This window comes from Grampus griseus (genome assembly GCF_964374135.1).
Source record: "Grampus griseus genome assembly, chromosome: 16".
Taxonomy (NCBI): Eukaryota; Metazoa; Chordata; class Mammalia; order Artiodactyla; family Delphinidae; genus Grampus; species Grampus griseus.
In genome coordinates, this window is record NC_139010.1 from 52,144,717 (window position 1) to 52,172,653 (window position 27,937).

Sequence of the window (27,937 nt, forward strand, 5' to 3'; positions counted from 1 at the left end):
CCACAGTTTCTGTCATAGTGCTTACGGATACAGTTGAGACCCAAACTATAAGCCAAGTAAATGACAAAAGACAAAGGGTATGGCTGAATCAGAGAAAGAAAAAAAAAAGACCTGAGGGGGTTCTGATTCTCAAACACAACCACTTGAAACACAACCACCTAGTTCCACCTTACCTTTCCCACCACCAGACCTGTTGAATCAAAATACTGTGTAGAGGGGAGAGATTTACAGATTTATAAGGTCCTCAAGAAGTTTTTATACCCACTGAAGTTTGAGAAACCTTTCTTTAGAAAATGATGTCTAGTTCTAGAATCATCTATCAGCATTATCAGGCACTTTGAGTGGGAAAGAGTTAGCTAGAAGCTAATAAATAAGACATTCTTTCACGAGAAGCTCATTGTCTAGTGGGGGAGACAGACATAAACAGTACAATTTATACAAGTTATAAATGCTGTCACAAAAATAAATACAAGTCGTGTAAGAAACACAGATGAAGACATCACAGATGAGGTACTTGAACTGTTTCTTGAAGAATGAGCAGAGGAGTAGTGAGAAGGAGAAGAAAGGCATTTTAGATAGATGGACTAGCATAGGAAAGATACTGACATGAACATTTGTGGCATGTGAAGGAGACTTGTGTATACTTTCTTCCCCTTTCTTAAAGGCATTACAGTACCTGCGTAAACTGTGCAACCATCCAGCATTAGTCTTAACACCTCAACACCCAGAGTTCAAGAGTACTACTGAGAAACTTGCGGTTCAGAATTCTTCTCTCCATGATATTCAACATGCCCCTAAACTCTCGGCTTTGAAACAAGTAAGTAGGTCTTCTAAGTGTTAGATGTGTGTTGTACATTCTTGGTCTGTAACAGTAGGTAAATTTGCTTTTCCAAAAGATTACTGAGGTGTTTACTATTTCTTTTATTTTAAAATTTGGTTTGTTAAATTTTTGATACAGCTTTTTAAAAAATTGTGGTAAAATATATAACATAGTATATGCCGTTTTAACCATTTTTAAGTGTAGAATTCTATGGCATTAATAACATTCACAGTGTTATGTAACCATTACCACTATTTATTTCCAAAATTTTTCCATCAACCAAATAGAAACTCTGTACCTGTTAAGCAATAACTTCCCACTCCCCTTTCTGTAACCCCAGGGAACCTCGAATCTACTTTCTGTCTGTATGCATTTGCCTGTTCTAAATATTTCATGTACGTGGCACCATATTGTTGTTCTTTTGTGGCCAGCTTATTTCACTTATTTTCAAGGTTCATTCATGTTAGAGCACATATCAGCACTTCATTCATTTTTATGGCTGGATAATAGTCCTTTGTTGTTGTTGTTATTACCACCACCAGTACATTTTGTTTATCCAGTCATGTGTTGATGACACTTGGGTTGTTTCCACCTTCTGGCTATTGTGAATAATGCTGCAATGAACATTGGCTTGTTTGAGTCCCTCTTTTTAGTTCTTTTAGATACTAGACCTAAGAGTGGAATTGCTGGATTATATAGCAATTCTATGTTTAACTTTTTCAGGAACTGCCAAACTGCTTTCCACAGTGGCTGCAACATTTACATTCCCAAGCTATGTGCCAGGGTTCTGATTTCCCTACATCCTCACCAACACTTATTTTCCTTTTTTTTAAGTATAGCCATCACAATAGGTATGAAATGGTATCACATTGTTGATTTGATTTGCTATTCCTATTGACTAATGATGTTGTTTTTCATGTGCTTATTGGGACATTTGTATATCTTCTTTGGAGAAATGCCTGTTTAAGTCCTTTGACTGTTTTTTCATTGGGTTGTCTTTTGGTTGAGTTTTAGGAGTTTATATTCTAGATATTAAGCCTTTATCAGATACATGATTTGCAAATACTTTCTCCCATTCTGTAGATTGTCTTTTAACTTTCTTGGTCATGTCCTCCATGGTGTCTGATGAGAAAAGAGGTGTTCATCTCATGGAGAATCCCTTTTACATGAAGTCACTTTTGGGAATTCCCTGGCAGTCCAGTGGTTAGGACTTGGCGCTTTCACTGCCGGGGCCCGGGTTTGATCCCTGGTCGGGAGACAAAGATCCCACAGGTCGTGTGGTGGTGGTGGGGTGGTCACTTTTCTCTTGCTGTCGTCAAGATTTCGCTTTTTGTCTTTGTCTTTGAACAGCTTGATTATATGTGTCAGTGTGGATCACTGGAATTAATTTTTCTAGGAACTGCTTGCTCTGCCATTTGCTCATGTCACTCTTGGTATAGCTTTTAAAAAATTCTGGAATTTGGAAAGGTTAAATTAAAGGAACCAATTTCAAGTTAATGTAAATGTTAATACCATTTAGTTTTTCTAGCCTTAAAAATTAAGATCTTATTGTAAAACCTGGACTTTATTGTTTTAGCTTTTTGTAGTTATTCTGGCTTAAATTTTATTGAGAATAAATAACGGATGAAGATTTTAGATTTCACATGGGCTAGTGTAGAAAATGTTATAAATGAGAGCCCCAAATGCTAATCTGCTTTTCAGGTCACAGGTAAGTTAACCTTTTCTCACCACAAAGAGAAATATTTATTTTGGTGAGATTGACTGCCTACTTTTATTGGACATCTGTGTAACAAGTGATTCTTTTTTCAAGTTGCTGTTGGACTGTGGTTTGGGAAATGGCAGCACTTCCGAGAGTGGCACAGAGTCTGTTGTAGCCCAGCACAGGATACTGATCTTCTGTCAGCTTAAAAGCATGCTTGATATAGTAGAGCATGATCTTCTCAAACCTCACTTACCCTCTGTCACTTACTTGAGATTAGATGGTAGCATACCTCCTGGTCAGAGGCATTCCATTGTTTCACGGTAAGTGGCTTCTAAAAATCTTACAAATCAAGTTATAGTCAATTTATTATTATTACTTACATAGAAGTTTGCCTCATGAAGTATCTTCTTTGGCTAGATATTTGCAAATGTGGTGTTTTTTTTTTGTATAATTCAACCCAACTAAATCTTTACCTTTTTAAAATACAGAACTGCAGAAATATAATTGAATAGTTTGTTTAGTTAGGGGGAAAAAAATGTGACTGTATTAGGAAAGCACTCCTAAGGGCATGAAAGAAATTTAAGGCATCAACAAAAAATAGAGATAACTACTTTCCCCTCATCTGTTTATGGGAGTTGGGGCAGGAGGAAGCAAACAAGTGGCTTAACTAAGCTCTTTATCCTGATCCCTCTGTCTCTGCTGAAAACAAGTTGGAAGCTGGCCTAGCTTGGAAGCAGAATCACTGAGTACAGTGTTTCTTACGTGTGGTCTGCTCCCTCTGCTTTGGAAATCGCAGGGGTTCATTTTTTAAAATGCATATTCCTAGGTTCTGTCCCAGGCCTGCTGACTTCAAGAGTGAGCATTTTTAACGAGCATCCCTAAGAGATTTTTAGGCACAAAACAGAGACCCACGAAGGGACTTTGAACCCAGGTTTGACTCTGACTCTACCATTGAGGCAGTGTTCTCTTGGGCCTGTTTATTATCCACACAGCCTGAGAGTCTCTCAAATAACAATAACAATATCTTATAGAGCTATTGTAAGAAATAACATAAAGCACATAAAGTACAAAGCCCATTGCCTGACTCAGAGTGAGTAATAAATGGTAGCTTAGTAATGTTAGTTTTTCTTTTTCCTAGAAGCTACCAGATGTCCTTTGTCAATATCTTCTAGGACTAGTACAATTTTAGCAACCCTCAGCACGCTAATCTTCTACCTTCCCTGACTGATCTAACCTTTCTCTACACTCTTCTGTCTCCATATGTTAAATGTTCATAGTTGGGTTTTGTCTTAATTATAATTAGTGTTCCATTTTTGTATCCATTTTGCAATTGGACTTAATTGCTAGGTATGAAATTTCTGACATGTTCTAGAATACCTTCTTTCTACTACTAAAGATGTTATGTATATTAAAAGAAGATAGTCTGAACTCAGGTGGTCACAGAAATGTCTATGTCGTGGATTATAAAGCAGTGTTCTCATTTGTGCTCTTTAATTTTTATTAAACAGTTCAGTTTCTGTTACTTGAACTTTAGGAAGAAATGTACTAATTTTATTTTTTAATATCTATGTTTTTAGGTTTAACAATGATCCATCCATAGACGTTCTCTTACTTACAACTCACGTTGGTGGCCTGGGGCTTAACTTAACAGGCGCTGACACAGTGGTATTTGTGGAGCATGACTGGAATCCCATGCGTGATCTACAAGCCATGGACCGGGCCCATCGCATTGGGCAGGTAAAAAGTCAGCACTCACAAGTGTTAACTTGTGCACTGGGAAAAATAACTCCCCCCAAAAGACAGGAAGCCTTGGTTTAAGTTCCTGCTCTTACGTTAGTAAGGGTTGTGACGTTAGGCAAGTCACTTAATTTTGTGGCACCATTTCCTCATGTGCTAAATGAGGTGCCTGGGCTAAGAAAACCTGGGAAACTGTCCATTCCTAATATTCTGTGATCGTCTACAAACATTTTAAGGTCATGGGCACAGATAAAGAAAACACAATCCTAATTCAATGGTAGTTAAGTACTTAGTACAAGTATGCAAGCCCTCTGACTTGGTAAATCTCAAAACTTACTTACCCATTTATTCATGCTACAGTTGCTTAACTTCTTTTTCTCATTCAGAAACGTGTGGTTAATGTGTACCGATTGATAACCAGAGGAACGTTGGAAGAGAAAATAATGGGTTTGCAGAAATTCAAGATGAACATAGCAAATACTGTTATTAGCCAAGAGAATTCTAGTTTGCAGAGTATGGGGACAGATCAACTCCTTGATCTGTTTACTCTTGATAAGGTAAAGAACTTATACAATTTGTTGTATCTTTAATGTATTCACAGACTTCCTGGGACTGCTTGGTAAAAGTATTAAAAGGAGCAGCAAAAGTCATTCACTTTAGTATCACCTAGACAACCCTTTGAGGGAATTTTTGATGTCCAGATAAAACTCTCCAGGATACTAGGGCATGTTTGAAGGTCTGACTTTCTGATTGATGTCTCCAGTGTCTTCCCCAGGTTTTCTTTCCTTAGTCCCTACCTGCTAAAGGACAGCTGTTTCTGGAATCAGCTAGACCTGGGTCTGTGTTTCTTGCCCTGCCTCCTATTAACTGGCGACCTTAGGCAAATTAACTTCTCTGACCATCTTCAGCCTTGGCAGAATAACAATGCCTATATTACTAGAGTTATGAAAATAATAAATAGTAGCTGTTGTTGTTAATGTGGATGATGGAACTAATATATATCAGATAACAATCCATTATCAAAGGGTGCACCAGCTGGAAATATTGGTTGGTCTAATAATGTAAAACTAATAGGGTTGGATTTAAAGTCCTGTGTAGGTTCAGAAAATCAGCTGTACACTCAGTATAAATTAGGGTGAGAAATGGCCTTATATAATGCAATTAAACTAGCTGTAGTAACAGAATTATAGTGTCCAAATGTGAGAGAAAGTAGTTCCACTCCACTCTGTGTGTGTTAAGCCACATTTAGAATACTGTCTGGTTCTGGGTGCTGCATTTTAAACAAAAACAGTAACAAATCAGTGAATCCCCAAAAGATGGCCAGAATGGAGAAAAGTTCTTCAATCATGTCACATAAGGGAGATTGAAAGAACAGGATCTGTGTAACCCAGAAAAAAAGGCTCAAAGAAACATGGCTTGCTTCAAATGTATTTTATTCCATTTGAAAGAATATTCTTATGGGTGACTTTCAGTGAGCAGAAACTGGGCTCAAGGGGTGTTCCAAGGAAGCAAGAACGACTGCCATAAAGGATCTTATTGGCAAAATTTGAATATGGCCTACATATGAGATCATGTTAATATACCAATATTAAATTTCCTTAATTTGATCTTTGTACTTGGGTTATGTAAGAGAATGTCCTTGTTCTTGGGATAAAGGGGCATACTATCCACAACCTACTCTCAAATGGTTTTGGGAAAGGCTGATAATTTATATATCTAATACTAACATATACACAGGTGTGTGTGTATATATATATATATATATATACACACACACACATAAACACACACAAGGGGAGAAGAATGACAAAGCCAAATGACACAGTTAACAGTGAATTCTTTGCAATGTTCTTAAAATTCTTCTCAAATAAAAAGCGTAAAATGATAAATTATTAGGGCTGTGGGAAAATAGGCTATTTTATGAGTTCACGAACTTCCCCATATTTTGAAGTATTTAACTCTGTTGAAAAAGTGCAATGTTAGAAACAACTATGATATTTTAAAGGAAAATAAAATTTCTGAAATTAATCTTTCATTTTACCTTTCTGCCAATTTTTCTTAAGGATGGCAAAGCAGAAAAAGCTGACACCTCTACTTCTGGAAAAGCAAGTATGAAATCAGTTCTTGAAAACCTGAGCGATCTGTGGGATCAAGAGCAATACGATTCAGAGTACAGCCTGGAAAATTTCATGCATTCTCTCAAATAACTATCAGATATTGTAAATGCAATTGCTGCTAGTTCAGTAACATTTCTGCTGATATTCAGCAAATTTCAAAGTTTATGGTGAACTTTTTAGCTCAATGTGTAAATAGATCTGAAGAATATTCAGCATAACGCTGGTTCTTGTTTCACTGGGGGGAACAAGTTATTCTCAAACATTTGCACTGTATTAAATTTAAATGTTAATGTGAAATGGTTTAAATTTTACATGCTGAATAGCTGCAGAGCAGAGGAACCAAACCAGGTTTACATGTGCTACCATGAGGTGTTCTTACTGGGAACAAGCCTCCTATCTTTACATAGTAGTCACTTTGTACAGGATAATATCCATGAGTACGTTAGTGTTCATGTACATTTTTCCTTTTAAAGAGAACTTGTTTTTATAAATGATTAAAACTAGGGCTTTTTTTTGTATAAAAGCCTTTAATGAGCCATAATTTTAAGAATAATGACTACAATACTGGTCACTCTTGGAACATGAAAATCTTAGACAATTAATTGAACCAAACCTTTGGTGGAAACCTTTATATATTTAATGCAAAGGCATAGTGTTGTTCAAATCTTTAACATCATTTTGTTAACTTTTAAAACATCAACTATTCTAAATACAGGTAATGTTCTATTTAAGGCTATCATAACATCCTATTAAGAGGGTGTTCTTTTAATTTATCTAAGGGCTAGGATATAGCCAGATTCTGAGGACATATCTACTCAATAGGTTGCAATCGTATATATATATATATATATATATATATATATATATATATATATATATATATATATATATATATATATACACACACACATATATATATATATATAAAATATATATTTTTTGTAACTATGAACCTATACAGTTTTCCAGAAGTAGATTTTACACTGTTTAGAATTTCAAAACCTATGGTGAAAAGACTGTTTATCGTAGTAATGCATGACTGTAGCATAAAAGGGAGAAATGATTCCTTTATACACACAAACATACATAAATACACATATCTATATGCACAGATGTACCTATCCTGCATCCGAAAGGGTGCTTGGTATTGGCACTAAAATCATGTAGTTATACTGGGCAGCAGTAATTGGGCATGAAGCTGATTAGTGTTAGAAAAGTGAGCTCAATAGTGAGGGTGGGTATATGTATATAGATATGCATGTATGTGTATGTATATAATTTTATATATTTCACACATAAATTAATACATGCCTGTGTGCATATATATGTATGGGATATATTTGTATATACATGTACAGGAAATAAACATCCCCCAGGTTTGTGGCTGGCCATACACACACATAGGCATTGGTTTCAAAACCATCAGACCTCAGCTGTAAAATAACTTTTTGTTAAAATAAAGTTATACTGTTCTGCAGCATTTAGACATGGATATGTGTCACATTTCAGTAGCTTTGACAACCATACTGTAACATTAAACATAGCATTCCACAAGAGAATAAAAAAAGATTTAACTGTAAAAATATGTGCAACTGTGTGTTATTTGTAGGAAGTGATCACTAGAAAAAGCAAAAGATTATTAGTTTAGATATGGTCAAAAAATGCTCAAGATCTTTTTTCTTACTAATTAAATGGTTATTTTTTCATTATTTAGGACTTATAGTCAAATTTGGTGGAAGACAAAAAGGAAATTCTTGACTTTATATAGAATATCCACTGTACATAGCACAGAGAAGCTGTCTGAGAATGTGACCACTCAGAGGCAAAAGTGGGGGGACTATAAGAGCATAATAGAAATTACAGAAAAGTAACAGCGTTGCATCACGTATCTGTTCCAAATATTTAATCCCAGTACAATCGTATACCTCCCGATTAAAGGTAGACCTCCTAATTTCCCAGAACACATGCTGGCATCAGTGGACTCTAAGTGAAATTGATTGCAGGAACATCTGTTATCAAGTGTCAGAGTACTCAGTGTGAATCTACGAAGCAAAAACTTGAGTTGTGTCAATAAACAAAATATTTGCTAGTCACACAAATCAGTGTCAGACATCAAAAACTACCTCCTGCTTAAAGAAAGGGTTCCCACCGGTCTCTAGTAAGTTCCCTTAAACCAGTGAAGTTCTGTTGAAGAATATAGGGGCTGATATCCTACTATCTGTGTAGGGACAGCAGCCATGGTTTCAGGCTTACAGGAGAAAGTGGAGCTATAACTTAATCCTCTCCATAAAGCCACAAAGAGTTCACGTATTGAAACAGGACTAGTAGAACTGTCCACGAGCCCAGAATCACAAAGTCATCTGTGAGAAATCAGAATCCCAGAATACCTGTACCAAAGGTAAGTAAGGTTGGGTTATTTTAAATGTATAGCTATAAGAACCACAAATTAAGAAAATAACATATCAACTCTGGGACCCTAGCAGAAGCAAACAAAACTGCCCTATAGGAACAGTTTCAGATAGGGTCCCTTAGGATTGCCACAGGGAAAAGCTTCTAAGATTAAACTCACACACACACAATCTACAGGAGGCAATGAACTACCAGGAGGAAGAGTCAGCAGATGCAAATAGGAAAATTCGTTATTTCAAAACTGCAAATAGGGACTTCCCTGGTGGTCCAATGGTAAAGAAACCACCTTACAATGCAGGGGACGAGGGTTTGATCCCTGGTCAGGGAACTAAGATCCTACATGCCACGGGGCAACTAGGCCCGCGCCACAGCTACTGAGCTCACACGCCACAACTAGAGAGCCTGCGTGCCACAAACTACAGAGCCCACGTGCTCTGGAACCCACGAGCCACAACTACAGAGCCCATATGCCCTGGAGCCTGCACGCCACAACTAGAGAGAAGCCCACGTGCCACAACAAAAAGCCCATGTGCCACAACGAAAGATCCTGCATGCCTCAGCGAAGATCCTGCATGCTGCAACTAAGACCCAGTGCAGCCAAAAATTAAATAATCTTTAATAAAGTTATTTTAAAAAATAGAATAAAAACTGCAAATAGAATAATCTGAAAGACCATAAAGTAATGATTAATTAGATATGAAAATAAGGAAAACATTATTTAAAAGTTAGGCAGGGCTTCCCTGGTGGCACAGTGGTTGAGAGTCCGCCTGCCGATGCAGGGAACACAGGTTCGTGCCCCGGTCTGGGAAGATCCCACATGTCGCAGAGCGGCTAGGCCTGTGAGCCATGGCCGCTGTGCCTGCGCATCCAGAGCCTGTGCTCTGCAACGGGAGAGGCCACAACAGTGAGAGGCCCGCGTACTGCAAAAATAAAAAAATAAAAATAAAAAATAAATAAAAGGCAAATTTGAAACATTCATAAATGAAAAAAGTCACAAATTGAAAACTTGATAGTCATCAATGCAGATTAGACACAGGTGAAGAGAGAATGTGAATTGGGAGACTGATCTTATAAAATCATCTATGATGGGATGCAGAGATGGATTGATAGAAACTATGAAAGGGCAGGCAAAAATGGGAGATGGAATGAGAGCACCTAATAATACAGTTCATAGGAGGGTCCAGAAGGAATGGGATATGGGAAAAGAGACGAAGTCGTCTTTGACTTAACTCTAATTATTACACACCCCTGCATCCAGTCTATCAGCAAGTTCTACCATCTCTGGCTCCAAAATATATTCCAAGTCTGTTTACCATTCTCCATCTCTACTACTACTGCTATAGTTCCCACCATCATCTTGACTCTTCAGGACTACTGTATTCTAACTGGTCTTCCCTCTTGCCAAGCCTCCCATGACTTCCTATAACACTCATACTGAATCTGAACTCCTTACCATGGTATACAAGCCCTACATGTGCTGGCCCCTGCCCATCTCTCTCACTTTCATCATATCCCACCATATTTACCCTAGTCAAGTCAGTCTGTCCCCCTGCTAATGCCTCAATGTAAAACCAAATGTGTTTCCATCTCAATTTTGGTTCTTGTACAGCTTGGTGAATGGTGTCCTGAGGAGATACAGAATACTGAAAAAGGAACAGATTGGGAAGGGGGAGAGTAGGAAATCAAGAATTGTCTTTTGGTTGTTAAATTGAGATCCTTGTTATATCAAAGGAGAGATGTTGAATCTAGAGCTCAAAGGAAAGGTCGAGACTAGAGAGATAAATTTGGAAGATAGTATTTTTAAGGAATGTATGGGACTGAGTGAGGTCTCCTGTGGTGTTATTTATATAGTGAAGTAGTATACAGCAGTGAAAAATCAATGACTATAGTAAAACATGGATAAATCTCAAAAACGATGTTGAATGAAAGAAAATAATAAAATATGTATAGTTTCAGTCTATATAAAGACTGAAAACAGGTAAAAATGAAACACTGTTTAGGGATATACAAACAAATCACATATATGGTTATTTCACATTTGAAACATAAAAAACTGAGTGACAGTCACATGCACAACACTTGTTGATCACTTCCTACTCTGTACCAAACACAATGGGAGAAGCTTAAAGACCAGTGAGAAGGATACCTTAGCCAACAACTGATATGGTTACATTAATTTCAGAAGTAGTAGACCTCGAGGCAAAAAAATATTACTTACAGTAAAGAGGGGTACCTCATAATGATAAAGTGATTTCAGTTAACCAGGAAGTTATAACAACTCCAAACTGATATACACCTCAAAATCCATAAAGGAAAAATAGACAACTACATAAAATGAAATGGACAGGTCCAAGGTCATAGTTAGAGATTTTAACACACCTCTTTCAGTAGAACAAGCAGGCAAAAAAAAAAAAAAAGCAACAGGATATAGACAATTTGAATAATATGGTTGACAAATGTGAGTTAATTGACATACCTAGACATACCCAGACATACCCAACAACTCCAGAATACATTCTTTAGAAGCTTATGTGGCACATTCACCACAACTGACCATATGCTGAGCCATAATGCAAGTCCTGGCAAATTTTAAGAAATTAAAATCACAAATACAGTGTCCACTTTCTCCACTCCTATTCAGGAAAGTGTAGTATTGGCATAAAGATGGATCAAAGATATACTTAAGGTCCTTCCTTGTGCAATATGACAATAAAAGGAAAACACACACATCAGAAAATAAGAGACAAAACTTCTGACTTACAATGTCTATGTAGAAAATTCCGAAGAATCTACAAAAAAGCTACTAGAATTGAGTTTAGGAAGTTCTCGGGATACAAAGTCAATATACAAAAAGTCAAATGTATTTTCATACTTGGCAATAAAAAATTGGAAACTGAAATTTTTAAACATACTTTATATAACAGCACCAAAATCCATAAAATAAATCTTAGAAAACATGTAAAAGGTTTGTGTGCTGAAAACTACAAAAATGCTGATGAAGGAAATCAAAAAGATAATAAAAAATAGAGATACATATTATGTATCAAAACTCAAAATGGTTAAGATTTCAGTTCTCTCCATACAGATCTATAGACACAAAGCAATTCCAATCAAAGTTTCCAGGAGGACATTTTGTACATATCAAACTGATGCTAAAATTTATATGGGAAGGCAAAGGAACCATAGTAATCAAAGAAAACTATGAAAAAGGAAACAGTTGTAAGACTTACACTGCCAGATTTTAAAGCTTACTATAAATGTATAGTAGTCAAGAGAGTGTAGTACTGGCATAAAGACAGATTAATGGAACAGAACAGACTGCCTACAAATATACTGACACTTAAATAGTCAATTGATTTTCTACAAAGGTGCTAAGGCAACTCAATGGACAAGATAATCTTTTCAAAAAGTGTGTGTCCATACGCTAAAAAAAAAAATAATAACCCACAACTCCAAACATACCTTATATCTTATGCAAAATTTAATTCAAAGTTAAACATGGACATACATGATAAACCTAAAGCCGTTTAACTTCTATAGAAACAGAAAACATCAGAGAAAATTTTTGTGATGTTAGGTTGGGCAAAGATTTCTTAGAAATTATAAACATGATCCATAGGAGAAAAAATGTAAGTTGTACTTTGGAAAAAAGTAAGAACTTCCACTATTTGAAAGACACTAGAAAGAATGAAGAGCCACAACATGAGAGAAAATATTTCCAAATCACATATCTGATAAAAGGCTTATATCTTGAACATATCAAGAATGCATAAAGAACTAAAACTCAGTAAGCAACCCAATTTAAAAACAAGCAAAAGATTCGAACAGATACATCACCAAATAAGATATACGAAAGACAAATAAGCACATGAAAAGAGGTTCAAAATGTTCAACATCTTTTCCAATCGTGTGTAGTGGTATATCCACTACAATTACACACCTATGAAAATAATTCAAAATTTTAAAAACTGACAATATGAACTGCTGAAGAAGATGCAGAGCAAAGTGGTATGGCCACTTTGGAAAACAGTTTGGCTGCTTCTTAAAAAGTTAAGCATACACTTACCAGATGACCCACCAATCCCATTCCGAGTTATTTACCTGAGTGTAATGAAATATGTTCACACAAAAACTTGTACACAAATGTTTATAGCAGCTTTATTCATAACAGACAAAGGATGCAAACCACCCAAATGTCCATTAACTGACAAATGGATACATTTGACAAATGGCTATTTGGCCATAAAAATGAATAAAGTACTGATGTATGCTACAGTATGGATGAACCTTGAAAACATTTTGCTAAGTGTAAGCACTTTGTCACAGAAGACCATGTAGTGTATGATTACAATCATATGAAACATCCAGAATGGAGAACCATATAGAGACAGAAAGAAAACTAGTGATTACTTAAGGCTGGGAGTGTGGTATAGGTGGGTGATAGGGAAAGGGTTCAGATTTCTTTGTGAAGTGATGAAAATGTTCTAAAATTAATTGTGGTGATGGTTGCATGTATCTGTGAATATATCAAAAACCACTGAATTGTACATTGAAAATGGGTAAACTGTATATGAATTATATCTCAAGAATTTTTTTAAAAAAAGAGTTTCTAGGGATAAGCCAAAGGAAAGAGGGGAGACAAAAACAAGGACACTAGGGGAAACTGAAGCCCCCAACACCTACAATTATGGCAAACGTTAAACAGAGCCTAACTCACAGCAAAATAGACATAAAATCTCACACTAAAGGCCTATTTACCTATTTCCCAATATGTCATGCCCAGCTTTCAACAAAAAATTACAAACAAGCTAGGGCAAGAAAAGACACAATCTGAAGAGACAAAGCATGATTACCAGACTTTGGAATTATCATATTAGAAATTTAATGGCCATATTACCCAAAGCAATCTACATATTTAATGAGATTCCTATCAAATTATCCGTGACATTTTCCACAGAACTAAAATAATCCTAAAATTTATATGGAACATAAAAGACCCAGGATTGCCAAAGTAATCCTGAGGAAAACCAACAAAGCAGGAGGCATAACCCTCCCAGACTTCAGACGATACTACAAAGCCACAGTAATCAAAACAGTGTGGTATTGACACAAAAACAGACATATGGATCAATGGAACAGAATAGAGAACCCAGAAATAAAGCCACACACCTATGATCAATTAATCTTCAACAAAGGAGGCAAGAATATACAATGAAGACAAGACAGTCTCTTCAGCAAGTTGTATTGGGAAAGTTGGACAGCCACATGAAAATCAATGAAATTAGATCACACCATCACACCATACACAAAAATAAACTCAAAATGGCTTAAATGGGAGGGAGACGCAAGAGGGAAGCGATATGGGAACATATGTATAACTGATTCACTTTGTTATAAAGCAGAAGCTAACACACCATTGTAAAGCAATTATACCCCAATAAAGATGTTAAAAAAAATGGCTTAAAGACTTAAACATAAGACATGACACCATAAAACTCTTACAAGAGAACATAGGCAAAACATTATCTGACATAAATTATACCAATGTTTTCTTAGGTCAGTCTCCCAAAGCAATAGAAATAAAAGCAAAAATAAGCACATGGAACCTAATAAAACTTACAAGTCTTTATACAGCAAAGACAACCATAAGCAAAATGAAAAGACAACCTATGGACTGGGAGAAAATATTTGTAAATGATGCGACCAACAAGGGCTTATTTCCAAAATATACAAACAGTACATACAACTCAACAACAAAAACAACCCAATCGAAAAATGGGCAGAAGACCTAAATAGACATTTCTCTAAAGAAGACATACAGGGGCTTCCCTGGTGGCGCAGTGGTTGAGAGTCCGCCTGCCAATGCAGGGGACACGGGTTCGTGTCCCGGTCCAGGAAGATCCCACATGCCGTGGAGTGGCTGGGCCCGTGAGCCATGGCTGCTGAGCCTGCGCATCCGGAGCCTGTGTTCCGCAACGGGAGAAGCCACTACAGTGAGAGGCCCGCGTACCGCAAAAAAAAAAAAAAAAAAGAAGACATACAGATGGCCAAAAGGCACATGAAAAGATGATCAACATTGCTAACTATTAAAGAAATGTAAATCAAAACTACAATAAGATACCACCTCACACCTGTCAGAAGGGCCATCATTAAAAAGTCTACAAATAATAAATGCTGGAGAGCATGTGGAGAAAAGGAAACCCCCTTACACGTTGGTGGGAATGTAAATTGGTGCAGTCACTACGGAAAACAGTGTGGAGGTTCCTCAAAAAACAAAAAAATAGAGTTGCCATATGATCCAGCAATCCCATTCCTGGGCATATACCCAGAGAAAACTATAATTCAAAAAGATACATGCATCCCTATGTTCACAGCAGCACTATTTACAATAGCCAAGACATGGAAACAACCTAAATGTTCACTGACACATGAATGGATAAAGAAAATGTGGTACATATAGACAGTGGAATACTACTCATCCATAAAAAGGAAAGAAATAATGCCATTTGCAGCAACATGGATGGACCTAGAGATTATCATACTAAATGAAGTCAGAAGAAAAAGCCAAATACCATATGATATCAATTATATGTGTAATCTAAACTATGACACGAACTTATTTACAAAACAGAAACAGACACACAGACATAGAGAACAGAACTGTGGTTGCAAAGGGTGGGGTAGGGGAGGGATGGAGTGGGAGTTTGGGATTACTAGATGCAAACTATTACATATAGAATGGATAAACAACAAGGTCCTACTGTATAGCACAGGGAACTATATTCAATATCCTGTGATAAACCATAATGGGAAAGAATATGAGAGACTTCCCTGGTGGTCCAGTGGTTAAGAATCCACCTTCCAATGCAGGGAGGCAGGTTTGATCCCTGGTCAGGGAACTAAGATCCCACAATCCATGAGGCAACTAAGCTCACGCACCACAACTACTGAGCCCGTGCACCACAACTAGAAAGCCCATGTGCTCTGGAGCCTGCCTGCCACAACTAGAGAGCCCACGTGCTGCAACTACTGAGCCCGCATGCTCTGGAGCCTGCACACTGCAACTACTGAACACATGCACTCTGCAGCTCATGCACCACGACTAGAGAGAAGCCCACGTGCCTCAACGGAGAGTCTGTGTGCTGCAACGAAAGATCCCATGTGCTGCAACTAAGAACTGACGCAGCCAAAAATAAATATTTTTTAAAAAGAGAATATGAAAAAGAATGTGTGTATATATATATATATATATACGTATGTATAACTTAGTCACTTTGCTGTACAGCAGAAATTAACACAACATTGTAAATCAACAATACTTCAATACAATTTTTTGAAAAAAGGAAATGCTAAAAGTCAAAAACACTGTAACAGAAATGAAAAATACTTTTGATGGGCTCACAGTAGACTTGACACTGAGTCAGTGGATTTGAAGATATGTCAATAAAAACTTCCCAAACTGAAATGAAAATAAAAACAATGAAAAAGACAACACTATTCAAGAATTGAGAGAAAATTACAGTGTAACATATGCATAATGGAATAGCAGAAGCAGAGAGAGAGAGGGAGCAAAAGAAATATTTTAAGTAATAATGACTGAGAATTTTCCAAAATTAATGTCACAGAGCAAACCACAGATCCAGGAAGCTCCGAAACACCAAGCAGAATAAATACCCATCCCACCAAATTTGCACCTAGGCATACCATATTTAAACTGTAGAAAATCAAAGACAAAAATTTTTGAAAGAAGCCAGAGGAAAAAAACACCTTACCTATGGAGGAACAATGATAAAACTTAAATCAGACTTGTCTTCACAAATCATGCAAGCAAAAAAGGACTGGATTAAAATATTTAAAGTAGTGAAAGAAAAAAATCCACCTACCTACAATTCTGTATCAAGCAAAACTATCCTTCAAAAAAGGAGCAATAAAGACTTTCTAAGACAAATAAAAACTGAGGGAATTTGTCACCAGTCAACCTGCCTTGCACAGAGTATTAAAAGAAATTCTTCAGAGAGAGGGAAAATGATATAGGTCAGAAATTCAGATCAACATAAAGAAAGGAAGAACATGAAAAGGAAAGAAAATAAAATAAAACCTTTTACTTTCAAAATTCTTAATCTAATAGTAACTATTCAAAATAACAGCAAGAATATATTTGCTGATTATAGCTTATATGTAAGTGAAATGAATGACAGCCATGCTATAAGGGACAAGAAGGAGGAACTGGAAATACTCTATTATAAGGTATCTGCACTACCCATGAAGCATGGAATAGTGTTATTGGAAAGTGGACAGGGCTTCCCTGGTGGCGCAGTGGTTGAGAGTCCGCCTGCCGATGCAGGGGATACGGGTTCGCGCCCCGGTCCGGGAGGATCCCACATGCCGTGGAGCGGCTGGGCCCGTGAGCCATGGCCACTGAGCCTGCGTGTCCGGAGCCTGTGCTCCGCAACGGGAGAGGTCACAACAGTGAGAGGCCTGCGGACCACAAAAAAAAAAAAGAAAGAAAGAAACTGGACATAGATTAGTGTAAATGCAAACTGCAAACCCTAGGGCCTCTAGTAAAAAATAATTTGTTAAAGAAGTATAATTGAAGTTCTAAGAAATGAGAGAAAAGGAACTTCCCTGGTGGCGCAGTGGTTAAGAGGCCACACTCCCAATGCAGCAGGCCCAGGTTCGATCCCCGGTCAGGGAACTAGATCTCACATATGTGCTGCAATAAGAGTTCACATGCCACAACTAAGAAGCCTGCATGCCGCAACTAAGGAGCCGGCAAGCAGCAACTAAGGAGCCCTCCTGCCGCAACTAAAGGAGTCCACATACCGCAACTAAGGAGCCGGCGCGCTGCAAATAAGGAGCCCGCCTGCTGCAACTAAGACCTGGCGCAACCAAATCAATTAATTAATTTTTAAAAAAGGAATGAGAGAAAATAGAATCTTAACAATTTGCTCAGATAAATCCAGAGAAGGCAGAAAAAGAGGGAAAATTTAAAAAGACAACAAAATGAGAGCAATGTATAATAAACAGCTATAAACAGCAATGTATAATAAATACTCACTAAATATAAATTACCTAAACACACCAATTAAAAGGCAGAGACTGAGAGAGGATATTTAAAAAATGAGACCCAATTATACGTTATCTACAGGAGACCCACTTTAAATACAAAGATATAGATTAGAAGTAAAGGAATGGAATTACCTCATACCATTAGGGTAGCTATTACTAAAACAAAACAAAAAATAGAAAATAACAAGTGTTAGCAATAATGTGAAAAAATTGGAAACTTTGTGCACCCTTGTGGTGGGAGTGTAAGATGGTACAGTCACTATGGAAAAGAGCATGGTGATCCGTCAAAAAATTAAAAATATAATTACCACTTGATCCAGCAATTTATACTTCTGAGTATCCAACAGAACTGAAAACAGGATCGTAAAGAGATATTTGCACACCCATTTTCTTTTTTTTAATTTGTGGATTTAATTTTTTTATACAGTACATTCTTATTAGTCATCAATTTTATACACATCAGTGTATACATGTCAATCCCAATTGCCCAATTCAGCACACCACCATCCCCACCCCCCAGCAGCTTTCCCCACCTTGGTGTCCATATTTGTTCTCCACATCTGTGTCTCAACTTCTGCCCTGCAAACTGGTTCATCAGTATCAATTTTCTAGGTTCCACATACATGCATTAATATACGATATTTGTTTTTCTCTTTCTGACTTACTTCACTCTGTATGACAGTCTCTAGATCCATCCATGTCTCAACAAATGACTCGATTTCGTTCCTTTTTATGGCTGAGTAATATTCCATTGTATATATGTACCACAACTTCTTTATCCATTCGTCTCTCAATGGGCATTTAGGTTGCTTCCACAACCTGGCTATTGTAAATAGTGCTGCAATGAACATTGGGGTGCATGTGTATTGCTGAATTATGGTTTTCTCTGGGTATATGCCCAGTAGTGGGATTTCTGGGTCATATGGTAGTTCTATTTTTAGTTTTTTAAGGAACCTCCATACTGTTCTCCATAGTGGCTGTATCAATTTACATTCCCACCAACAGTGCAAGAGGGTTCCCTTTTCTCCACACCCTCTCCAGCATTTGTTGTTTGTAGATTTTCTGATGATGCCCATTCTAACTGGTGTGAGGTGATACCTCATTGTAGTTTTGATTTGCATTTCTCTAATAATTAGTGAGGTTGAGCAGCTTTTCATGTGCTTCTTGGCCATCTGTATGTCTTCTTTGGAGGAATGTCTATTTAGGTCTTCTGGCCATTTTTGGATTGGGTTGTTTCTTTAATATTGAGCTGCATGAGCTGTTTATATATTTTGGAGATTAATCCTTTGTCGATTCGTTTGCAAATATTTTCTCCCATTCTGAGGGTTGTCTTTTCGTCTTGTTTATGGTTTCCTTTGCTGTGCAAAAACTTTGAAGTTTCATTAGGTCCCATTTGTTTATTTTTGTTTTTATTTCCATTACTCTAGGAGGTGGATCAAAAAAGATCTTGCTGTGTTTTATATCAAAGAGTGCTCTTCCTATGTTTTCCTCTAAGAGTTTTATACTGTCCAGTCTTACATTTAGGTCTCAAATCCATTGTGAGTTTATTTTTGTGTATGGTGTTAGGGAGTGTTCTAATTTCATTCTTTTACATGTAGCTGTCCAGTTTTCCCAGCACCACTTATTGAAGAGACTGTCTTTTCTCCATCGTATATCCTTGCCTCCTTTGTCATACATTAGTTGACCATAGGTGCGTGGGTTTATCTCTGGGCTTTCTATCTTGTTCCACTGATCTATGTTTCTGTTTTTGTGCCAGTACCATATTGCCTTGATTACTGTAGCTTTGTAGTACAGTCTGAAGTCTGGGAGTCAGATTCCTCCAGCTCCGTTTTTTTCCCTCAAGACTGCTTTGGCTATTCGGGGTCTTTTGTGTCTCCATACAAATTTTAAGATTTTTTGTTCTAGTTCCGTAAAAAATGCCATTGGTAATTTGATAGGGATTGCATTGAATCTGTAGGTTGCTTTGGGTAGTAGAGTCATTTTCACAATATTGATTCTTCCAATCCAAGAACATGATATATCTCTCCATCTGTTGGTATCATCTTTAATTTCTTTCATCAGTGTCTTACAGTTTTCTGCATACAGGTCTTTTGTCTCCCTAGGTAGGTTTATTCCTAGGTATTTTATTCTTTTTGTTGCAGTGGTAAATGGGAGTGTTTCCTTAATTTCTCTTTCAGAGTTTTCATCATTAGTGTATAGGAATGCCAGAGATTTCTGTGCATTAATTTTGTATCCTGCAACTTTACCAAATTCATTGATTAGCTCTAGTAGTCGTCTGGTGGCATCTTTAGGAATCTCTATGTATAGTATCATGTCATCTGCAAACAGTGACAGTTTTACTTCTTCTTTTCCAATTTGTATTCCTTTTATTTCTTTTTCTTCTCTGATTGCCGTGGCTAGGACTTCCAAAACTATGTTGAATAATAGTGGTGAGAGTGGACATCCTTGTCTTGTTCCTGATCTTAGAGGAGATGCTTTCAGTTTTTCACCATTGAGAATGATGTTTGCTGTGGGTTTGTCGTATATGGCCTTTATTATGTTGAGGTAGATTCCCTCTATGCCCACTTTCTGGAGAGTTTTTATCATACATGGGTGTTGACTTTTGTCAAAAGCTCTTTCTGTATCTATTGAGATGATCATATGGTTTTTATTCTTCAATTTGTTAATATGGTATGTCACATTGACTGATTTGTGTATATTGAAGAATCCTTGCATCCCTGGCACAAATCCCACTTGATCATGGTGTATGATCCTTTTAATGTGTTGTTGGATTCTGTTTGCTAGTATTTTGTTGAGGATTTTTGCATCTATATTCATCAGCAATATTGGTCTGTAATTTTTTTTTTGTAGTATCTTTGTCTGGTTTTGGTATCAGGGTGATGGTGACCTCATAGAATGAGTTTGGGAGCTCATGCCAAGGAGTACTTCCCAGAACTTCTGCTGCCAGTGTCCTTGTCCCCATGGTGAGCCACACTGGCCTCTGCAGGAGACCCTCCAACACTAGCAGGTAGGTCTGGTTCAGTCTCCCCAGGGGTCACTGCTCCTTCCCCTGGGTCCCGATGTGCACACTACTTTGTGTGTGCCCTCCAAGAGTGGAGTCTCTGTTTCCCCCAGTCCTGTCGAAGTCCTGCAATCAGTTCCCACTAGCCTTCAATGTCTGATTCTCTAGGAATTCCTCCTCCTGTTGCCGGACCCCCAGGTTGGGAAGCCTGATGTGGGGCTCAGAACCTTCACTCCAGTGGGTGGACTTCTGTGGTATAAGTGTTCTCCAATCTGTAAGTCACCCACCCAGCAGTTATGGGATTTGATTTTACTGTGATTGTGCCCCTCCTACCATCTCATTGTGGCTTCTCCTTTGTCTTTGGGGTATCTTTTTTAGTGAGTTCCAGTGTCTTCCTGTCGATGACTATCCAGTAGCTAGCCGTGATTCTGGTGTTCTTGCAAGAGGGAGTGAGAGCACGTCCTTCTACTCTGCCACCTTGGTTCCTCTGCACACGCATTTTCCTAACAACCTTATTCCCAATAGCCAAGAGGTAGAAGCAACCCAAGTATTCATCAATGGATGGATGAATGGATAAACAAATTGTGGTATCGACGAACACTGGAATATTACTCAACTTTAAAAAAAGAAGGAAGCCCTGCAAAGCCCCCTCCAGGCCACATGGGTCCTGGGGGCATAGGAGGGAGGCTGGGGAAATGAGGCAGGCAGGAGGGGCCCTCCGGGTGGGGTCCCCCACCCTCTGAGGCCAGAGGCGGGAGGCAGCCTGGGCCCCTTCTGTTCTGTTGAGCCTAAGCCCTACACCCCACACCTCTCACACCTTTCCAGCCCTGTGGGTCCTAAGCATAGGCCCTGCCCACCGCCCAAACCTCACCCCTGCTTATGCCCCTCCCCCCACAGCCCAGGCTTTTCCACCTTTTTTTTTTCCTCCTCCTCTTTTTGACTATTGTGGTCCTTCTGGTTGCTGTTTCATCTATATTTTTATTTTTATATTTTTTCTAACATATCTGTTAGTTTTCTAGTCTAATCTTATTTTTTACTTTGTTATTGTTCTTTTTTTTTTCCACCCCACATGGCTTGCAGGATCTTCATTAACGAGCCAGGGGTCCAGCCAAAGCTCCTGTGGTGGGAGTTCCAAGTCCGAACCACTGGACTAATAGAGAACCTCAGACCCCAGGGAATATTCATCGGAGTGAGGTCTCCCGGTGGTCCTCATCTCAGCACCAAGACCCACCTCTACTCAACAGCTTACAAACTCCAGTGTTGGAAGCCTCAGGCCAAACAACCAGTAAGACAAGACCACAATCCCACTCATTAAAAAAAGGAAAAAAAGAAAAAATGAGATGGCAAAAAAATACGTCACAGGTGAAGGAGCAAGGTAAAAACCTACAAGACCAAATAAATGAAGAGGTAATAGGCAATCTACCTGAAAAAGAATTCAGAGTAATGATAGTAAAGATGATCCAGGATCTCAGAAACAGACTGGAGACATGGACTGAGAAAATACAAGAAATGTTTAAGAAAGACCTAAAGAACAAACAGAGATGAATAACACAATAACTGAAATGAAAAATACACTAGAAGGAATCAATAACAGAGTAACTGAGGCAGAAGAATGAATAAGTGAGCTGGAAGACAAAATGGTGGAAATAACTGCTGAGGAGCAGAATAAAGAATGAAAAGAATTGAAGACAATCTCAGAGACCTCTGGGGCAATACTAAACCCACCAACATGCAAATTATAGCGGTCCCAGGAGAAAAAGAAAGGGTCTGAGAAAATATTTGAAGAGATTATAGTGGAAAACTTCCCTAACGTGGGAAAGGAAATAGACAACCCAAGTCCAGGAAGCACAGAGAGTTCCATTCAGGATAAACCCTAGGAGAAACACAGCAAGACACATATTAATCAAACTAACAAAAATTAAATTCAAAGAAAAAATATTAAAAGCAGCAAGGGAAAAACAAAAAATAACATACAAAGGAATCCCCATAAGGTTATCAGCTGATTTTTCAGCAGAAACTCTGCAGGCCAGAAGGAAGCGGCAGGATATACTTAAAGTGATGAAAGAGAAAAACCTACAACCAAGATTACTCTACCCAGCAAGAATCTCATTCAGATTCAACGGAGAAATTAAAAGCTTTTCAGACAAGGAAAAGCTAAGAGAATTCAGCACCACCAAACCAGCTTTACAACAAATGCGAAAGAAACTTCTCTAGGCGGGAAACACAAAAGAAGAAAACACAAAAACAAACCTAAAACAACTAGGAATATGGTAACAGGAACATACATATCGATAATAACCTTGAATGTAAATGGTTAAATGCCCCAACCAAAAGACACAGACTGGCTGAATGGATATAAAAACAAGACCAATACATATGCTGTCTACAAGAGACCCACCTCAGACTTAGGGACTCGTACAGACTGAAAGTGAAGGGATGGAGAAAGATATTCCATGCAAATGGAAATCAAAAGAAAGCTGGAGTAGCAATACCCATATCAGATAAAATAGACTTTAAAATAAAGACTTACAAGAGATAAGGAAGGACACTATATAATGATCAAGGGATCAATCCAAGAACAAGATATAACAATTATAAATGTTTATGCCCCCAACATGGGAGCACCTTAATGCATAAGGCAAATGCTAACAATCAGGAAAGGGGAAATCGACAGTAACACAATAATAGTAGGGGACCTTAACACCCCACTTACACCAATGGACAGATCATCCAGACAGAAAATAAATAAGGAAACCCAAACTTTAAATGACACAACAGACCAGATAGATTTAATTGACATTTATAGAACATTCCACCCAGAAGTGGCAGAATACACTTTCTTTTCAAGTGCACATGGAACATTCTCTGGGATAGATCACACCTTGGGCCACAAATCAAACCTCGGAAAATTTAAGAAAAAAATTGAAATCGTATCAAGTATCTTTTCTGACCACAACGCTATGAGATTGGAAATCAATTACAGGAAAAAAATTGTAAAAACCACAAATACATGGAGACTAAACAGTGCACTACTAAATAACCAAGATATTACTGAAGAAATCAAAGAAGAAATTAAAAAATACATAGAAGCAAATGACAACAAAAACACAACGACCCAAAACCTATGGGACACGGCAAAAGCAGTTCTAAAAGGGAAGTTTATAGCAATTCAGTCTCACCTCAAGAAACAAGAAAAATCTCAAATAAACGATCTAACCCTACCAAAAGCAACTAGAGAAACAAGAACAAAGAAAACCCAAAGTCAGTAGAAGGAAAGAAATAATAAAGATCAAAGCAGAAATAAATGAAATAGAAACAAAAAAAATATCAAAGACTAATAAAACTAAAAGCTGGTTCTTTGAGAAGATAAACAAAATTGATAAACCCTTAGCTAGACTCATCAAGAAAAAAAGGGAGAGGGCACAAATCAATAAAATTAGAAATGAAAAGGAGAAGTTACAATGGACACCGCAGAAATACAAAGGATTATAAGAGACTACTACAAACCACTATATGCCAATAAAATGGACAACCACAAAGAAATGGACAAATTCTTGGAAAGGTACAATTTTCCAAGACTGAACCAGGAAGAACTAGAAAATATAAAATGACCTATCACAAGTAATGAAATTGAAACTGTAATTAAAAATCTTCCAACAGGGGCTTCCCTGGTGGCGCAGTGGTTGAGAGTCCGCCTGCCAATGCAGGGGACACGGGTTCGTGCCCCGCTCCGGGAGGATCCCACATGCCGCGGAGTGGCTGGGCCCGTGAACCATGGCTGCTGGGCCTGCAAGTCCGGAGCCTGTGCTCTGCAATGGGAGAGGCCACAACAGTGAGAGGCCTGTGTACCACAAAAAAAAAACAAACAAACAAACAAAAAAAAAACTTCCAACAAACAAAAGTCCAGGGCCAGATGGCTTCACAGGCAAATTCTATCAAACATTTAGAGAAGAGCTAACACCCATCCTTCTCAACCTCTTCCAAAAAATTGCAGAGGAAGGAACACTCCCAAATTCATTCTACGAAGCCACCATCATGCTGATACCGAAACCAGAAAAAGATATCACAAAAAAAGAAAATTACAGACCAATAACACTGATGAACATAGATGCAAAAATCCTCAACAAAATACTAGCAAACGGAATCCAACAGCATATTAAAATGATCATACACCATGATCAAGTGGGATTTATCCCAGGGATAAAAGGATTTTTCAATATATGCAAATCAATCAATGTGATACACTACATTAACAAATTAAGGAATAAACACCATATGATCATCTCAATATATGCAAAAAAAGCTTCTGACAAAATTCAACAACCATTTATGATAAAAAAAAGAACTCTCCAGAAAGTGGGCATAGAGGGAACCTACCTCAACATAATAAAGGCCATATATGACAAACCCACAGCCAACATCATTCTCAATGGTGAATAACTGAAAGCATTTCCTCTAAGATCAGGAACAAGACAAGGATATCCACTCTCACCACTCTTATTCAACATAATTTTGGAAGGCCTAGCCATTGCAATTAGAGAAGAAAAAGAAATAAAAGGAATACAAATTGGAAAAGAAGAAATAAAACTGTCACTGTTTGCAGAGGACACGATACTATACATAGAAAATCCTAAAGATGCCGCCAGAAAACTACTAAAACTAATCAATGAATTTAGTAAGGTTGCAGGATACAAAATTCATGCACAGAAATCTCTGGCATTCCTATACATTAACAATGAAAAATCAGAAAGAGGAATTAAGGAAACAATCCCATTTACCATCGCAATAAAAAGAATAAAATACCTAGGAATAAACCTACCTAAGGAGGTGAAAGACCTGTACTCAGAAAACTATAAAACACTGATGAAAGAAATCAAAGATGACATAAAGAGATGGAGAAATAAGCCATGTTCTTGGATTGGAAGAATCAACATTGTGAAAATGACTATATTACCCAAAACAATCTACAGATTCAATGCAATCCCTATCAAACTACCAATGGCATTCTTCACAGAATGAGAACAAAAAATTTTACAATCGTATGGAAACACAAAAGACCCCGAATAGCCAAAGCAATCTTGAGAAAGAAAAACAGAGCTGGAGGAATCAGGCTTCCTGACTTCAGACTGTACTACAAAGCTACAGTAATCAAGACAGTATGGTACTGGCACCAAAACAGAAATATAGATCAGTTAGTACAGGATAGAAAGCCCAGAGATACACTCATGCACATATGGTCACCTAATTTATGATAAAGGAGGCAAGAACATACAATGGAGAAAAGACAGACTCTTCAACAAGTGGTGCTGGGCAAACTGGACAGCTACATGTAAAAGAATGAAATTAGAACACTACCTAACACCATACACAAAAATAAACTCCAAGTGGATTAAAAACCTAAATGTAAGGCCAGACACTATAAAACTCTTAGAGGAAAACATAGGAAAAACACTCTTTGACATAAACCACAGCAAGATCTTTTTTGACCCACCTCCTATTGTAACAGAAATAAACAAATGGGACCTAATTAAACTTAAAAGCTTTTGCACAGCAAAGGAAACCATAAACAAGATGAAAAGACAACCCTCAGAATGGGAGAAAATATTTGCAACTGAAACAATGGACAAAGAATTAATCTCCAAAATATACGAACAACTCATGGAGCTCAATATCAAAAAACCACACAATTCAATTAAAAAATGGGTGGAAGACCTAAATAGACATTTCACCAAAGAAGACAAACAGATGGCCAACAGGCACATGAAAAGATGCTCAACATCACAGAGAAACGCAAATCAAAACTACAATGATGTATCACCTCACACCAGTCAGAATGGCCATTATCAAACAATCTAGAAACAATAAATGCTGGGAAGGGTGTGGTGAAAAAGGAACCGCACTGCACTGTTGGTGGGAATGTAAATTGATACAACCACTATAGAGAAAAGTAGGGAGGTTCCTTAAAAAATCTAAAAAGAAAACTACCATATGACCCAGCAACCCCACTACCGGGCATATACCCTGAGAAAACCATAATTCAAAAAGAGACATGTACCACAATGTTCACTGCAGCACTATTTACAATAGCCAGGACATGGAAGCAACCTAAGTGTCCACTGACAGATGAATGGATAAAGAAGATGTGGCACATATATACAATGGAATATTACTCAGCCATAAAAAGAAACAAAACTGAGTTATTTGTAGTGAGGTGGATGGACATAGGGTCTATCATACAGAGTGAAGTAAGTCAGAAAGAGGAAAATAAATACCGTATGCTAACACATATATATGGAATCTAAAAAAAAAAAAAAAGGTACTGATGAACCTAGTGCCAGGACAGGAATAAAGATGTAGACATAGAAAATGGACTTGAGGACATGGGGGTGGAGGGGGTAGCTGGGGCAAAGTGAGAGTAGCATCAACATATATACACTACCAAATGTAAAACAGTTAGCAAGTGGGAAGCAGCGGCACAGCACAGGGAGATCAGCTCGGTGCTTTGCGATGACCTAGAGGGGTGGGACAGGGAGGGTGGGAGGGACGCTCAAGAGGGAGGGGATATGGGGATATATGTATGCATATGGCTGACTCACTTTGTTGTACAACAGAAACTAACACAGTATTGTGAAACAATTATACTGTAATAAAGATCTATTAAAAATATAAAGAAAGAAAGAAGGAAATTTTGACATATGCTACCATATGGATAAACCTTGAGGATATCATGGCAAGTGAAGCAAGCCAGTCATAAAAAGACAAATACTGTATGAGTCCACTTAAATGAAGCATCTAGAGTAGGTAACTTCATAGAAACAAAGTAGAATGGTGGTTGCCAGGGGCTGGGGAGGAAGAAGGTGGGGAGCTGTTGCTTAATGGGTATAGAGTTTCAGTTCTGCAGGAAGAAAAACTTCTGGATATCCACTGTACAACAATGAATATACTTAATACTACTGAACTGTACACTTATAAATGGTTTAGATGGTAACTGTTGTGTTATGTGGGGTTTTTTTAACCACAACTAAAAATAAAAATTTTTTTAAAGTAGAGATGAAGAAAGATATATCATGCTAACACAAATC

General features: G+C 37.7%; 1 protein-coding gene across 1 annotated transcript in view; it reads left to right on the forward strand.

The window, feature by feature from the left end:
- BTAF1 (B-TFIID TATA-box binding protein associated factor 1) overlaps positions 1-7,241 on the forward strand; it is a 94,736-nt gene extending 87,495 nt beyond the window's left edge. Inside the window, exons 34-38 of the mRNA XM_082673708.1 lie at positions 665-817; positions 2,631-2,842; positions 4,100-4,259; positions 4,646-4,816; positions 6,323-7,241. Coding sequence (XP_082529834.1) covers positions 665-817; positions 2,631-2,842; positions 4,100-4,259; positions 4,646-4,816; positions 6,323-6,466 — 840 coding nt within the window. The 3' untranslated portion in view covers positions 6,467-7,241. The remainder of the gene's footprint in view (positions 1-664; positions 818-2,630; positions 2,843-4,099; positions 4,260-4,645; positions 4,817-6,322) is intronic.
- Positions 7,242-27,937: the final 20,696 nt, after the last annotated feature.